This window comes from Salvia splendens, chromosome 9, assembly GCF_004379255.2.
Source record: "Salvia splendens isolate huo1 chromosome 9, SspV2, whole genome shotgun sequence".
Lineage (NCBI taxonomy): Eukaryota > Viridiplantae > Streptophyta > Magnoliopsida > Lamiales > Lamiaceae > Salvia > Salvia splendens.
In genome coordinates this window covers 6,325,073-6,340,820 of record NC_056040.1, presented here as the reverse complement: position 1 = coordinate 6,340,820, position 15,748 = coordinate 6,325,073, and the positions used below count along the sequence as shown (strand labels likewise).

Genomic DNA, 15,748 nt, shown 5'->3' with positions numbered 1-15,748 from the left:
AAAGAGGATACAAGACCACAATTCAGCCTAAACAAGCAGTTCGTCTGAAACGAACTGCAATAAGCCAACGATTGTGAGTCAAAGCTTCTAAAGAAGATACAAGACCACAATTCAGCTTAAACAAGCAGTTCGTCTAAAACGAGCTGCAATAAGCCAACGATTGTGAGTCAAAGCTTCTACAGAGGATACAAGACCACAATTCAGCTTAAACAAGCAGTTCGTCTGAAACGAACTGCAATAAGCCAACGATTGTGAGTCAAAGCTTCTAAAGAAGATACAAGACCACAATTCAGCTTAAACAAGCAGTTCGTCTAAAACGAGCTGCAATAAGCCAACGATTGTGAGTCAAAGCTTCTACAGAGGATACAAGACCACAATTCAGCTTAAACAAGCACTTCGTCTGAAACGAACTGCAATAAGCCAACGATTGTGAAGTCCAAGCTTCTAAAGAGGATACAAGACCACAATTCAGCTTAAGAATCAAGCACTTCGTCTGAAACGAACTGCAACAAAAGTCCGATTCACGCGATAAAACTTGCCTGAATTAGGACAAGGGAAAGTCCGATCCACGCGATAAAACTCGCCGAATTAGGACAAGGGAAAGTCCGATCCCCAAATTAGGACAACGGAAAGTCCGATCCGAGCGATAAAACTCGCCAAATTAGGACACAAACCAAGTCCGGTCAAAGAAGAGTTCACTTCATAAGACCGAGGACAAACATCAACTTACCCCGTACCTTTATCCAGAATGCCGAAGTGATTCACTTCGCTTTTCGGGGGGGGTAGTGATGGAGTACGTACTAAACAAGCCCAACAGCAGTAAAGCCCATCAGCCTAAAACCCAAGAAAGAGTATCAGTTCGGCATGGCTAAAGAGTATCAGAGTTCAGTTCGGCACGACCAAAGAGTTCGGCCCCAGCCTACAGCTCGGTAAAAGCCAACCAATCAAACTCTGCTCTCAGGTCGGCATCAAGCTCTACTCTCAGATCGGCAAAAGCTGCTCGGCAATAATTCAGCAGTTCGGTCTCAGTATTCGACCGAACTAGGAGATAGTGGACTCATGCAGGATTTCCACCTCCACTACACCCACGATCTATTTAGTGGTGTCAAGCAGTCATTAACTCATGCAGGATAGTGGACCCATGCAAGATCGCCACGATCTCCACGACATCCACTGCCTAGTAAATGGTGCTGCATGCCACGATCTTGGTTCAATGTATAAATAGAACCTAGATCAGATAGATAGGGTTAAGTTCTAAGAAGTTCTGTTAAGCTCTCTAGAGATAAAAGATCAAATAGCAAGTCTGTATTGTAAGCTGTAAAAAACAGATCAAGCAATACAACTCTGCCCTCTTTTCTTCCCGTGGACGTAGATTTACCTCAGTAAATCGAACCACGTAAATTCTCTGTGTCGTGATCTGCATTTTCCTGCATTCATCACCATCAAAAATTCGCGGATTCATCAACTATCGATTTCAATTGTGAGCGAGTGCGGCGACGTAATCACAGCCAGGATTAAAATCGGCAGAAAACCAAAACGCAGATTCGGATCCTCGCAGTCGTTGTATAGAGTCGGTAGACGAGAGAGCTAAATTCGGGGCACTCAATGAAGGGGAAAATAAGAAATGGAATATTGATGAATAATTAAATTCCGTAACTAATGAAAATTGGATAACGATTGAATAATAAATCAATTTTAAATTTATTAATTACTCATGTTCCGATGTTTGATAATTGTGTTTAAGTCAATAATGTTTTCAACTCATTAATTCTAACTTAATTTCTCCAATTGTGTCCATTTTGTCATATTTTTAAAATATAAATACATTCTGAATTACAAAAAAATAAATTTTGCCATAGTTTTTAAAATATAAAAATACAAAATTGATTAAATTCGTAACAGTGAGTATTATCAAAGTTTATTGGAAATAATTAAACATTTTTATAAGCATTAAAACTTGGTAGTGTCGAACCTTGTTTCAATTTATGTTGGGCTGAATTGGTTGTGTAAAGACGATAGGTGGACTAATGGGCCCAATAATGAATTGAAAAATTCAAATTATCACTAATTCCAATTTAGCACTCTCATATTTTAGTTATGTTTTGTAATAATGTGTCAAATAGTCCAAGCACACGATGGGTAAACATTAGTATTAGTTTTGGGGCGATCTTTAGCAATTTTAGCAAATTCATTTCAATTTCTAAATCTATCATTTCAATTATAAATTTGATTCATATATCAGTTGTACATATGACTTAATATAATTTTAATCTTTTTCATTTAACGATTTTTTTTACTTTGCAACTCTTACCTATTTCATCAATCAATTATTAGACGTAACCATTCATCAATCAATTATTAGACAATTGGTTCTAAAAAATTGAAGTGAAAATGGAATCATCGATTTCATCTAACTTATATTTTAGAGCAAAATAATGGTTTATTCTCTAATATGTCATGTCACGAATTAACCGTTGAAGTGAAATTTCAGTAGTAAATGTTAAAAAAAATTGAGTTAGAATTAATAAATCGAAAGATTGGGATAAAAATTTATATATAGAGCGGTGTAATCAATTTCAAACCACATCTTTCCTACAAACTAAAATTCAGGTCATTAGATTTTAAGAAATGATATCAACAGATGACAAATAACGTCAATAAAAAATGTCAACACAATATCAATCGGTTGACGACTTGACGTTGTGTTAATATTTTTGGTTGATAATATTTGTAATTTGTTGAACTCAAGAGGGCTCGAACTCGGCATGTCATGCAATAATGTCTAAGCTCCTTGCCGCTAGGACAAAGGCTCTGGACTCTATTTTAGTTTGCGTGAAAAATGTAGTAGTTTGCTGTATAGTAGGATCCAATTATAATTACTAAAATATTTGGGAAAAATGATAAAGAAAACTATGATAAATTGAAACATTAACTCTGAATAAAAAATTGATTTCTAAGAGTTGTTTTTTCATGTTGACTACGAACTGATATATGCATGTATTTGTGTGTTAAGAAATCGTTTTTCGTTCTTATATAGAGAGGAAGAATTAATAATGAAAATCGAAAATGATATACTACTAGTATTATGTAATTATTGTCAAGTGTATGGAAGTGATAAGACTTGAATACCACAAATGGATGGAGAATTAATTCAGAATTGACATGACAAAATGAAGAATTAATGGTTGCATCGCATGTGACCTTAAATACGCATTCCTCACGTAAAATCCATTAGTATAAATACCTCAAATTCGATATATGCATGACAATAGTGTTTCTTTCATAAGCAATTCAGAGTTTTAATGGCTTATTTTTATGTGAAATGAAGGCTAAAAAAACAAATCATTAGGTTACAAAATCAGTAAAACAAAACAATCGATCGTTAGAGCACAATACAAAATAAAACAACACACGACAACACCTTGCATCATTAAGTGGCGCAAAAACCAACAACAAAAAATAACTAAGTCTACCAATTTCACAATACACCCAAGACAACACCTTGCATCATTAAGTGGCGCAAAAGCCAACAACAAAAAATAAATAAGTCTACCAATTTCACAATACACCCAAACCAAAAAGGAATCGTCAAATAAAAGAAGTCAGATCGCCCGAAGCCAAACACACTAAAAAAGGTTGAGACTCACACACACACTTATTGTATTCAAGAATTATGGTGTTCCGACCACCTCTGAATATCTCCAAGTCATCAATCATACAACGATGTGCAATCGGGCAAAAACCTCAATACCGCATGCCAAGACTCCAAAATTGGCAATACTTTTCTGTGTCTTAATTTGGTTCAAAATTTTGGAATACTATTACTTTATTTTGAATATCCTAAATGAATCATGAGATGTTATAAAATAAAAAAAACATTGTACTTCTATTTTTTAACTTCCTAATTCAGGCTCAGAATCTTTGCCTCTTTGGAATAGCACTTGTTCTTCCTATTTTTTTCTGAACTTAAAAAATTATTGATGTATACTGTCGTTCTATTTAAAAAAAATTAAAGTAGTAGTACTATTTACTTTAATTAATCCCACGAATCATATTTAACACTAGGAATTTTTATTGTTAAATCAACAATGTACAAGTTTAATTTCTAAGGATGATTGAATCCTTATTCTAAAAATAGAGGATGAATAAATACTTATGTGTGATAATAACTTCTTTATAACACCGTTGTTATTTGGGCAATGAAAATTTAATAATGAAATTTTCGTTTATATACTCGTTTATCTCTATCTTGACATAATGCAATGAATGCAGATGACCGAAAAAAGGGGAAGTTGTTATGAAAGATTACTAAAGACAAAATGATTTTTTTACCAACACGAATAAAGTGAACACAACAAATATATAAATTGTCAACTAAAATAAACAAAAACAGATAATACTAGACAGCCTTTAGTATTTTAAAAATACTAGTACTAACATACTTATAGAAGTGTGTTCACTATTATTGCAAGTACATTATTTCTTGCTAAAATTACAAAAGAAAATCAAATTAAAGTTGCGATGCGAACATTGATTTTTATTTATTTGAAATAATAATAAAAAGTACGATCACGATGCTTAAAACAAAGAAAAATCATTAAATAAAACCAACAAAAATTAAAGTATGGAGACAATAGTCAAATGCTTTCATCATGAATATAATATGGACAATATTCGAGCATTAAATTATATTTTAATACATCCAACCTACAACGACTAATGTTTTTTTCTTGCAAGTAACCATAAGATTTAATGACCTTTAATTGGAGATATGGTGAGTGTGTTTTCTCGTACATATTTTATAGAAATAATCAAAATAAATAAATAAATAAATAAGGTAAACATACAAAATGAGGGCCATTTATCCCCCAAAAAGATTTTAAAATTTTTAAAACACACACACACACACACACACACACAACAATTTTAGATTTCACCAAATTAACATAATATTGACCGTGTAGTCATCGCCTTATTTTTTTTAATAGGAAAAAATGATTAATTAGAGTAATAATAATTTGACTACATTGATATCTCACTTATTACTTATTACTTTATTAGCATTATCTAAAATTGTAAATGTATATTAATCATAAAGTGCAAACTGCATTTATAACAACTTCATTTCTTATATGTCGAAAAAAAAATAATAAATGAAATAATTGCTATAAAATCAAAAAACTAGTATCTGAAACCATACCAGACAGATCCCACCCAATGTTACTACAATTAATTAATATGTGTTTCACATTATTTAAACACATTAACTAATTGCAATTTACACTATATACACTAATAAAACACGATGAGAAATGTAATGACAAACAAAATAACGGTAACAAACGATTGGGTTTACTTCCATAAATACAATTCCGATTTTTTTTTTTCATTTTACAAAATTAAAGAATCCAACCTCATGAAAATAGAAAAAATCCAACCTCTATATTGTGTCACTAAGTATTAGTAATTATCCCTCAATAAATGTTAACTACATTCTGTTTTTACTAAGTAGGATTCATATTATACTAATGTACTCATGTATTCAAATTCTATTATAAAGCTACTCCAGAAATTAGATTCATAACCACTCATCATAATACTCAACAAATTCATTAAAATTTGATTAAAAATAAGATTATTTTGATTATAAAATCACAAAATGTGGTCAACTTACGAAGAACAGTCACGAATTCTCAGTTATTTTGCGATTGCGATCATTTTTGGGATAAATCTAGTGCTAAATTGGCGCAAGCATGTAAAAATTTGGTCAATTCAATGAACAACGACATAAAAATGTACTATTAATATGACAACGTAGATGCTAAATGATCATTTTAATCCTAAAAATGAAAAAAAATTTGATAAAATAGAACAATTAAAAGTTTTGATAGTAATTACATTATTTATCATTCAAAATTTTAAAATTGACTATAGTATTTTACATTAACCCAAAAATATATACAAGGAAACTATTTCCCCCTCCCTCCCTAGTTTGACAAATTTAAAATCGCATAAAGGGGCAATTCCGTCAAATCGGAGGGTCCAGAATGAACTATATCGCGTAAGCATGAATGGAACAAAGTTGGCAGCCGAAAATGCCTTAGTTCTTCTTCTATCTCCCACCAAATTTCATTAATATCTGCATTTCCAAAAGTACCCCCCGACTGAGAAACAATCCAAAAGCAGGCTACGGAAAAAAAGCGCAGTAGTGAGTCGTAAACCTTCCACCTCCTCCTCCACCTCCTCCTCCTCCTAGCATATACTAACAAACCTCAAACCAAAATACACTTATTAAAGTTCCCAAATTCAGTTGAATTCAATCACATCTTCACATCTTCAACCTTTCCATCGCAATTCCTCTCAAGTCAAAACGCTTTCTCCAACAAATTCACGTATAAATAACTAGGCGCGCACACATAATTTTCAATTTTTTTTTGTGCCTCAAATTGAAGAGTGATGCCTGGTATGGGAGGTCACGGGGGGGCGCCGCGGCATCGGAATGGCGGAGACAGGGCTTGCAGAGAGAGATTTGCTCAGCAGCAGCAGCAGCAGCAGCAGCTAGTGGTTCGACAGCAGCAGCAGCAGAAGCGGCAAATGCAGCAGAGTGGGGGAGCGAAGGTGGAGGCGGAGGAGAAGCCGCGCGATGGAGATGATTCGTTGCTGTTTCCTGCATTGTTCGTGCCGCGCTCTGTTACCAACTTAGATCGTTTGATGGAATCGGTTGCTCCGTTCATCGAGGCGCGTTATTCGCCGGAGGTATACACAGGAGCGTGTTGGTTATGTGTATCTCGCTAATTTTGGAGTTGAAACCCTGAATCGCTATTTAAATTACAGGATTATGATGATGCATGCAAAACTAGATCTCTATGCGTATTAGTGTTCCGTTTGATTAAAGAAATCAAGATTTTGCAATAAGAAGGCTACTTGAAATGGTTCATGAAATTTGAATTCGTAGGGAAGATTTGTTGCAAGCTTGTTTTAATGGTTGTGGTAGAGTGTTTGTTTGCATGTAAAAGAATGATTTGGAATTGAATGGAAACTTTATTTGGACTCAAGATCCTGGCTTAAACTTAATCAAATGTAGCCTACATGCAAATAGAGTTGAGTGTTTGCAAAATGTGGTTTCTGAAATCTTGATTTCAGGTGGTGCTTGTTGTGTCATTCCTGGCTGAGCTTCCAATTCTTTTCAATGGCCTTGTGGCTTTTGTCGAAAGTGCTTGTCAGTAATGATTCTTGATGTTGTACAGAGTTCTTTTGGTTTGTTTGTGCCTGTGCAGTAGTTTCGAAAAGTTGTTAGGTTCGCGGTCTTTTGGAAAAATTAGTTTGTATTTAATGATTCTTGATTATGTATAGAGTTTTTTTGTTGTGTATCCCAGCGTATTAGTTTTGAAAAGTCGTTAGGTTCGCGGTCTTTTGGAAAAATTAGTTTGTATTCAATGATTCTTGATAATGATCAGAGTTTTTTTGGCGTATACGACAGCGTATTAGTTTCAAAAAGTCATTAGCTTCGCGGTCTTTTGGAAAAATTAGTTAGTTTTTTAAAAGGTCGACACCAAAGATGTTTCGAACACGTGTTCTTTGGAGATTTGTTATTGAAGAAAGCTGTTTTAATGATCTTTAAAACCAGCTTCTAATTGCCAAATATCATGCTACTTTCAAATATTTTTACCTCTCAGCCTCTTTTAAATATTTATGGAAGCATTAGTTTTGGAAATTTAATAAATTTGTGGCTGCTCATTCATCGGAAAAAGTTTTTACTTTTGGAAATTTAATTAATCCGTGGCAGCTCATTCATCGGAAAGAGTTGTTGGCTGCATTTGTGGAAGTAATTTTTTAAGGAACGCGACAAAAAAATAATTAATTGCACGAGTCTCGTTTTGTTGACAGGTGTATGCAAGGGGATTCGAGACGAAAAAGGTGGATTCACGTGCCTTTTTTTACTTGGAGGATGTATGGGAATCTTTTAGCGAATGGAGTGTGTATGGAAGAGGAGTACCTCTTCTCTTACAAGGAGAACCTATCCAACAATACTATGTTCCGTCTCTCTCTGGCATACAGTTGCACATTCATCCGTCAAAGGCTTCTTCTATTTTGACTGCGTGAGTTCTAACTCAACCAAGCTAGGTTCTCGTAATATTCATTAGTTATTGTTTATCTCACTAATCTCTTAACTTGCTGATATTGCTTATCCAAAATGGTAGTTTTGTTTCTTTTGCTGATGTTGTGAATTATGATCCTCTAGTCCTAGAATCTGTTTGGTTTACCACTTGTTTGATCTTATGTACACATCTTATTCTTTTTATCCTCATTCCTATCTTACAGTGTTATTGTTGAACATGAAAACCTAAATACATCTTTTAATTCGGACTTGAGGATTTTTATGCATGTACACACTCTAGATCGTGAAAGTATTATGCATTCATTTAGAACTTAATTACAAATGCCCCTGACTGCTTTCTATTTCCATATTGATAACCTGTGACAATGTCTTTGGTTGTTATCTTATTGATACATTATACTAAGTGTTTAATGAGGCGATGCTAATAATCTAGGATGACTCCTGCAGTTTTTTATTCATTTGCATTCAAGTTAGTATGCCCTCATAAGTTTGGCATCTCTGTACATGAGTTTATGGCAAGAAAGGAAATAGAGACTTTGTATCCACAGTAAAGCACAAACAGTTTCCTAATGTGTATTCGTGATTCCGTTGAGCTCTGTGTGAGATCTATGCTGCATGGTTGTAGTAGGAAGTTTGGTAGATGTGTAGTTCCCTGCATTAATGATCTTTTTCTCTGTATGTTCCTTTTCTCTTTCTACGAGACGTTTGGTTTTTACATAGCATGTGGTGTATTTACCTATTTAGTTTTCATAAGTGCTAAAAGTAGAAAGAAATTGCACTTCTTATGTGCTCTTATTTTAGTTAATTTCTAGTGGAACCACTCAGGAGACTGATGCTGACTTATGTAGGTTGATGAGTACTGCTGGCTGCGGCAACTGGGAAGTAGATAAAGGTGATGAATATGTTTTTGATCTCCACACAAAACAACTAAGTAGAGTTGATAACGCTGATTCACCTGGCCAGCTATCGATTCAGTTTTTCGAAAGGGATTTACCACACGACCGTAGACCCTTATCTAATAAGGTGAATCTAGTTAGAATCTAAATGCTGAACTGTTGTCTTATTTTCCATCCCATCAAATGATTGTGGACTTGTGGCTGAAGATGTTGCTAACTCATGTGCAGATGTCGTTACTTGCTTCCCCTTTTCCCGTGCTTAGTAAAATCAAGAGCTGTGATCTGCTCCCTACAAGTTGGATTTGTGTTGCTTGGTAAGTTCTTCGCACTAGTATTATTCTTGTGCAACAACTGTGATTCATGGCTAATGCATGATGCTCTTTTGCAGGTATCCCATCTATAGAATTCCAGTTGGCTCAACGATGCAAGAGTCACAGGCAGCCTCTTTGACATTCCATTCCTTATCGACACAGTCTATAAGTATATATCTCGTCTCTTATACCCATGCTTTCTCCAAGTTTTTCTTTGGGGGCGTTGTGCTTTTGGGTGGGGGAGCTAGTCAGCCTAGAGTGATAAAGTGTGCCATTATATTTACAATGCATGGTTCCTACACAAGCGTTCGTGGCTAACTACTATTTGTTGATCCAGGTAGCCCCGCATCACCTAAGTTCCATCAAGCGAATACCAGAACTGTTCGTGGCTTGGTTGATCCAACTGCAAGAATCTCCTTACCAGTCTTTGCCCTCGCTTCATACAAACTCAAGGGGTCGATTTTCGGTCCACGTGGGACTGAAGAATGGGAACAAGAGAAAAGTCTTTCGCAAGCTGCGGAGAATTGGCTTAAATGTGTGCAGGTTGAGCTACCTGACTACATGTACTTCCGTAGAAGAAATGGTGGAGTGTTTTTCTAGCTGTTTGGAATGTTATAGTTTTATATAATTACTTGAAAAACGAAAGAATAATGAAATCTAAAAGAACAAAAAAATTGTTCTTTTATAGAATAGTAGTATAATGATTTGGCATTTTGGCTAGATTCAGGAGAGATGATACAGTTGAGATTAGTTAAGATTGAAAATGGTATATGTAAGTTTGAACTCTTAGATATACATGCTCTTATTTGACTAGTTTTCGATTTTGTTTACTATAAATGCATTTTATTGCTAGTTTTGGTTCATATTTGATTGCCTTTTTTAATTGGATGGTTATGTTTGTGATGGAAATACTATATTCATTGTTTTAATTGTCTTTTATTAGAAAAGTTTATGGAGTAGGAGTAATTTATATGCTGTACATAGATCAACCTTCTCTTCCTATATATACAATCCTAATATATATACATGATAAAATCAAGTATAGGGATTTACTTGGAAAATACAACTACATTTGGATTTTTTTATGATGAATTGTAACTTAGTTTGTAAGACGACTTTTCTCTAACGACTACAATTTGGGGTTTGAGTAATTGCGGTTATGATAATGAAAAAATGGTTAATGGTCATTTTTAGGAAAAAAAAGAATAGGAATACTCCATGATTAGAATAAGATTTAAGAACCATTGGTTCTGCAAATAGTACTAGTAATAAATTTCAAGCTCCCAATAGACAGAGGGAAAGGGGGATAATCCGAGAGTGTAATAAATAAATAATAGAATAATGTAAATAGAAATGTGCCAAAAGGGGAATGTCAGAGTGAAACAAAATTGTAAAGAGAAAATCACAAATCAAGATTCAAACATTACATATATCTACAAAATTAGAATTATTATAAATTTAGATTAAAATTTGATATCATTGCAATTATTTAGTGAAAAATATCTCAATTATATCTTCATTGTTCACTTAATAGGGAGTAACAATTTTGTACAGTTCAGGAAAATTCTATTTTTGATCTTTCACCTTTTAAAAACATATCAAATTGTAGCATATTAATGGTTCCGATGCCTAGAAATTCACCATTGAAACCCGAGTTCTGGCGATGATTTAAGAATAATCTCTCAAACAATCAGTGTTACATGAATATTTTGATTTTAAATGCAAAACATTTAATGGTTTCCCAATATTTATTTGATTATTAGATAAATCAATAAGAAAGTGAGCAAGGTTACAAGGCAATAACACCAAGTCATCCTCTGAAGCAGATGCAAAATCACAAATTCAAATTTATTCGTGAAAATGTATATTGATAAAAATAACCTACAAAGAAGAAAGCAGGCAGCTGACCATGGTCTTATCACAATACATTAGCTGCTTACATTATTACACTATACGCTAAGTAGCTCACGAAGATCGGACCAACACAGTCAATATAAGGAGCTGCATCTAACCGACCACAGAAACTGTTGTGTCGCCGATCACGTTCAATTGCACAGGCAAGATGTGGTTAAAATCACAAGCAGAGTCGGTGCATGAGTTCAACAATCGCCTCTCTGTCAATAATTAGGCATCACAAAGTGGAGCTTTGGCATACCAGGCTCTTTTACAAATCATCCAGAATGGTCGATAGCAGCAATCCCTGTGCGAACTCGGACCTTCTGGCCATCTCGTTGTTCCTGTCTGTTGACAGAGACGGTGGAAATCTGCAATGACACGCACATAAGAGAATATGTTACGAGTTCTGAAATCAGAACCACATCTGATGCATTAGGAGAACATGCTGATTGCACTTGGTACATCTTGACCAATGTTAGTTCATTAGTTTAGATCCTATTAGCTGATGTAACATCAAAATACTGTACAAATAAGTACGTCCAATCCCCCGCTACCAACCAACACAGGCTTGCTCTGTCTAACATCAACTATGGAAAGAACTTCACTACCACAAAAAAAATATAGATAAATTATGTGATTGAAGCAAGAGAAAACCAAATAGATGATTTCTTATCAACTACATGTAAGTAGCACCTAGTGACATGCTTTTAAAAATAAAATAAATTATGTTGCAAGTCCCAAAGTGACAAGAAAACTCATCATTATTACTGGTTCTCCAGCAAGACCAAGATGATATGGTTCGATGAAGGTTCTAACAGGGAAACAAGAAACGCGGCAACAGAGATAGACCTTTATTTGAAGGCTTCTGGAGACCTCTTACCAATATCTAATTCTTCTAAATATATTCTTTTTAATGTCCTAGAACTAAAAGGATAAAGGTCAATCAAGAACATTGTTTTACTTCTCACTGAGTGACCGAAGTACGTGGATGGAATGGTGCAAAAAATTGTCTACGACCTATAATGCCAAATACTCCTACTTATATAAGAAGTTTTACAACTTCGCATTAAGCAACAGAGAGCTAGCTGATAGAACTCCCATATTAAAATACATAGCTAACTATATGCAGGATATATGCAACACCACCATCTAGGATCCCAAACCTACTTTCAAACTGCAAACCCTTTTCAAGTTCAATCCAATTCCAACCATCTGCAACATACTATGGAGAAATGATGAATTTCCCAGCATCAAAACATTATAGTACATAGCAATAACTAATCAATCAGCATAAGCTCATGTTCCGCTCTACATGTAAACAGATGAATGTTAACAGCTTATGTAAAAATTTGTATAATCATTTCCCCGTTTAGTTGCTATAAGGTGATCCTCTTTCACTGCTGGACAATGATCACATTTCTCATTTCACTTGTATGGGATTCGATAACATGAAATTTGAGATGAAAAACCATTGGCTTACCTCTCAGCAGAGTCATCAAGGGAATTATTTTCTGATAAGCTTGCTTCAGATGGAGAGGCAGCTTCAGTGATTTGGGGTCTGTAAGCTGGTTGAGGACTATTGACAAACGACAAAAGCATGGAATCAGCTGCTGCATTAGAGGAAGAACCAACAGAAGGAGACTCCTTAACAGCGCGTAAATGTTTCTCCTGCAATTCCTTCCTCAGTAGATATATTGATGAACGAGAGCGAGTGCTACGATGCTTCTTATTGCAGAGAGCGTATAAGTAAGTTAAGGTAATCTTTTTCATAACGTGTGAGTCTTTATAGATAACATCAATCAACAGAGGAAATTTAGATGCGATAGATAAAAAGAGAGAAGAATGTAAACATATTTCAAAGGATATCTTCAAAATACTCTCATGATGAGTAATCACATGTGAAGCCATGTTTATCCGTACCTTCACAGCACAAACAGGGCAAATCTGGAAACAAATGAAACACTATTTAAGATACATCAAAGATTCCACTTAGCACTAAAAAGTAAAAGACAGCAAACCTTGCATGACCCAACTTCCACCTAATATTCAGCAAGCAAGAATCATACTTTCAACGGAAAAAAGAGTTTTTCTTTACATCTATCCACTATTTACTAGAATCCCCCATTCTCCAAAGCAAGAAAGTACACACTTCCACCATTGGCAGCTAAAAAGCCACTCCAGTCTATCAGCTCTCAATCATCTCATCACTATCAATCGAAACACTTTTTGGCATCTACGCCGCTCAAATAGAAACCAGCCTTATCCTTGACACTCAAAATACAAACCCATCCCCAAAACACACACATCACTATACTAACTAAGCTCTTTCTGCAACTAATAATGAACCAAATCACCCTTTTAAACACAACAGTGCACCTATCATGTTCTTAATCACTCCCTCTTGCTGCTGCTGCTACTACTACAACAGTTATCATCACAACTAAAGTACTCCCGCATGGCAATAAATTGTTGACTAGAAACCACCCAAAAACCAGAAAAAAGTCGAAGAACGTCAAATTTACCCCGGGTTTAACCTCCATGCGATGGTCAGCATCAATGTGGCAGCACAATCCCAAAACATCAAAATCCTCGGAGCAAAAAGGGCACGCCAGTTCCTCCGATTTCCCCCCAAGTTCAACATCGTTGACCTCCTCGTCCTCATACTCGCCCTCGGTCTCCTCATCCTCTTCATTGTAATCATCTACAAACATTCGCACACAAAAAAAAATCAATCAGCGCGAATAATCATCATCGCGAACAAGCTGAACCGCGATTCACGAAGCTCACCGTTGCTATGTATGGAATAAGAGGACAGCGCAATCTCCAAATCATCGTACAATCGATCGGCCATGTCTAATTAAAAAAATGAATCGAATTAAGCAGAAAAAAATAGGAAAGTCGACTAGAATTACACACGACGCGGAAAATCGGAAATCGGAAGAAATTAAACGGCAGTTTAGTAGGGTTTGGGGATGGTTTATTGGCTTTATCCCTTTGCAGGTGCGATAAAATTAAGGGGAAAATTGAATAGTTAGAGAGAGAGAAAGCGTTGAAAAGGGCAAATTAGGAGTCGGCGATTTGGAAGAAACGCGGATCGGCCTTTCCAAATACTCGTCGACTCCCGCGTTATTTCATCAACGGCTGCGACTTTTTGTTTGGTGAATGGCTATGCCAGTGTACTATTTTATGTTAAATTACTATTCATTCAATTTCATTTTTTATTTTTATTTTCAATCAAATTAAATTAATAAAAATGCATCACATTAAATAAAATAAACTTACAATATAAAATTTATAAAAAACATAATTTCATAAAAAATAAAAAAAAAACATAATTTAATATCTCTCCATACCGGGTTATCGCTGAAGTAGTCGCGGACTAACCTTGCGGCGGCTTCCTCCCGATTACGATGAATGTAAGTCTGAGAGCGTCTTTGCGGCGGCGCGGCTTCCTCCGCCTCCCGGCGTCGATCTTATTCAAATAATTCTTCCATTACTCGACTCATTTGCTCATATGGATCCATTAGATCGATTAAATTTGAGGGAAGAATAAAAGAGATGATCTGAGATGAAAATTGGAGAGGAAAGAGAGAGGATTTGAGAGGTTTAGATGTGTGTTGGGTGTGAAATGAGGATGAAATGAGAGTATTTATAAAGTAAAAAAATAAAAAAAATAAAAAGAAAATGGTCGAAAACGGGTAATATTACCGTTTTTTATTTTTAAATTTTTTTTATTTAATTCAAATTTTTTAAAAAATGAATTATTGCGTCAGCGTGACGAAACCCACTCGCGGGCTGGCGAGTGGACGTCACGCATGGCCTAGGAGCGCGTGGCGAGACGTCTCGCGCTGCGTCTCAGCGTGACAGGCGTTCCGGCGGGATGGTGACGGGACGGGAAGCTGCAACGCGTCCCGCCACCGTTTCGTCACGGAGGAACGAAATTCAGGCCACCCGCTTAAGGCTTTGTGAGTGCCTCACCTTTTTTTTATTTTCTTCTCTTTTTTTCTATGGAGTGTTAAAGAAGATGACCTGGCATTTTGATAATAACAATAAAAGATTCTAATATTGCAACAAACAATTATGTTCTTGCTAATATATTTTTGGACGGCATGCTGATTCGCGCTTATAAAGTTCAAATTTTCACTAAAAAACAAAGAAATATTTCTCCTCGTCTCTCACTAAGCGTGGGATATTTATTTTCAGCACGAGATTTAAGAAAATAAGATTTTATTAGTTAAGTGAAGTAAAATAAAATAGAGAGAAAAAATAAAAGAGAAAATGTCAAAAAAGTAAGTGACTCATTTAGTTTGAGACATTCCAAAAAGAACTATACATCACTTAGCAAAGGACAGAGAGAGTATTACACAGTAGTGATTTTGTCGGTCTAAACACATAATTGGTACTTCATTCGTCTCTTTGTAGTAGAGACGTTTCTTTTCGGCATGAGGTTTAAGAAATTGTGTTAAAAGTGAGTAAGCGAAGGGAGAATAAACTAGGAAAGAACAAAGGTAGAGAGATGAATAGAG

At 35.3% G+C, this 15,748-nt stretch overlaps 2 protein-coding genes across 2 annotated transcripts; one reads left to right on the top strand and one right to left on the bottom strand.

Moving 5' to 3' along the window:
- Positions 1-6,203: 6,203 nt before the first annotated feature.
- LOC121747625 lies at positions 6,204-10,048 on the top strand. Its single transcript, XM_042141699.1, has 6 exons — positions 6,204-6,756; positions 7,888-8,099; positions 8,968-9,142; positions 9,244-9,329; positions 9,404-9,495; positions 9,664-10,048. Exons 1-6 carry the CDS (start codon positions 6,457-6,459, stop codon positions 9,924-9,926), a joined length of 1,128 nt encoding a protein of 375 aa, XP_041997633.1. The 5' UTR covers positions 6,204-6,456; the 3' UTR covers positions 9,927-10,048.
- Positions 10,049-11,139: 1,091 nt separating this feature from the next.
- On the bottom strand, positions 11,140-14,362 carry LOC121746883 (protein DEHYDRATION-INDUCED 19-like). The gene is made up of 5 exons (XM_042140840.1): positions 14,010-14,362; positions 13,745-13,923; positions 13,089-13,166; positions 12,703-12,962; positions 11,140-11,590 (listed from the first exon to the last, which is right to left on the bottom strand). Exons 1-5 carry the CDS (start codon positions 14,071-14,073, stop codon positions 11,491-11,493), a joined length of 681 nt encoding a protein of 226 aa, XP_041996774.1. The 5' UTR covers positions 14,074-14,362; the 3' UTR covers positions 11,140-11,490.
- Positions 14,363-15,748: the final 1,386 nt, after the last annotated feature.

Excerpts from the sequence above, each read along its gene's own strand:
- LOC121747625 (XM_042141699.1), top strand. The coding sequence starts at position 6,457 with ATGCCTGGTATGGGAGGTCACGGGGGGGCGCCGCGGCATCGGAATGGC. Across the intron at positions 8,100-8,967 it reads GCTTCTTCTATTTTGACTGC|GTTGATGAGTACTGCTGGCT; the intron begins GTGAGTTCTAAC and ends TGACTTATGTAG. Across the intron at positions 9,143-9,243 it reads GTAGACCCTTATCTAATAAG|ATGTCGTTACTTGCTTCCCC; the intron begins GTGAATCTAGTT and ends ACTCATGTGCAG.
- LOC121746883 (XM_042140840.1), bottom strand. The coding sequence starts at position 14,073 with ATGGCCGATCGATTGTACGATGATTTGGAGATTGCGCTGTCCTCTTAT. Across the intron at positions 12,963-13,088 it reads ATCATGAGAGTATTTTGAAG|GCTCTCTGCAATAAGAAGCA; the intron begins ATATCCTTTGAA and ends ACTTACTTATAC. Across the intron at positions 11,591-12,702 it reads CTTGATGACTCTGCTGAGAG|ATTTCCACCGTCTCTGTCAA; the intron begins GTAAGCCAATGG and ends GTGTCATTGCAG.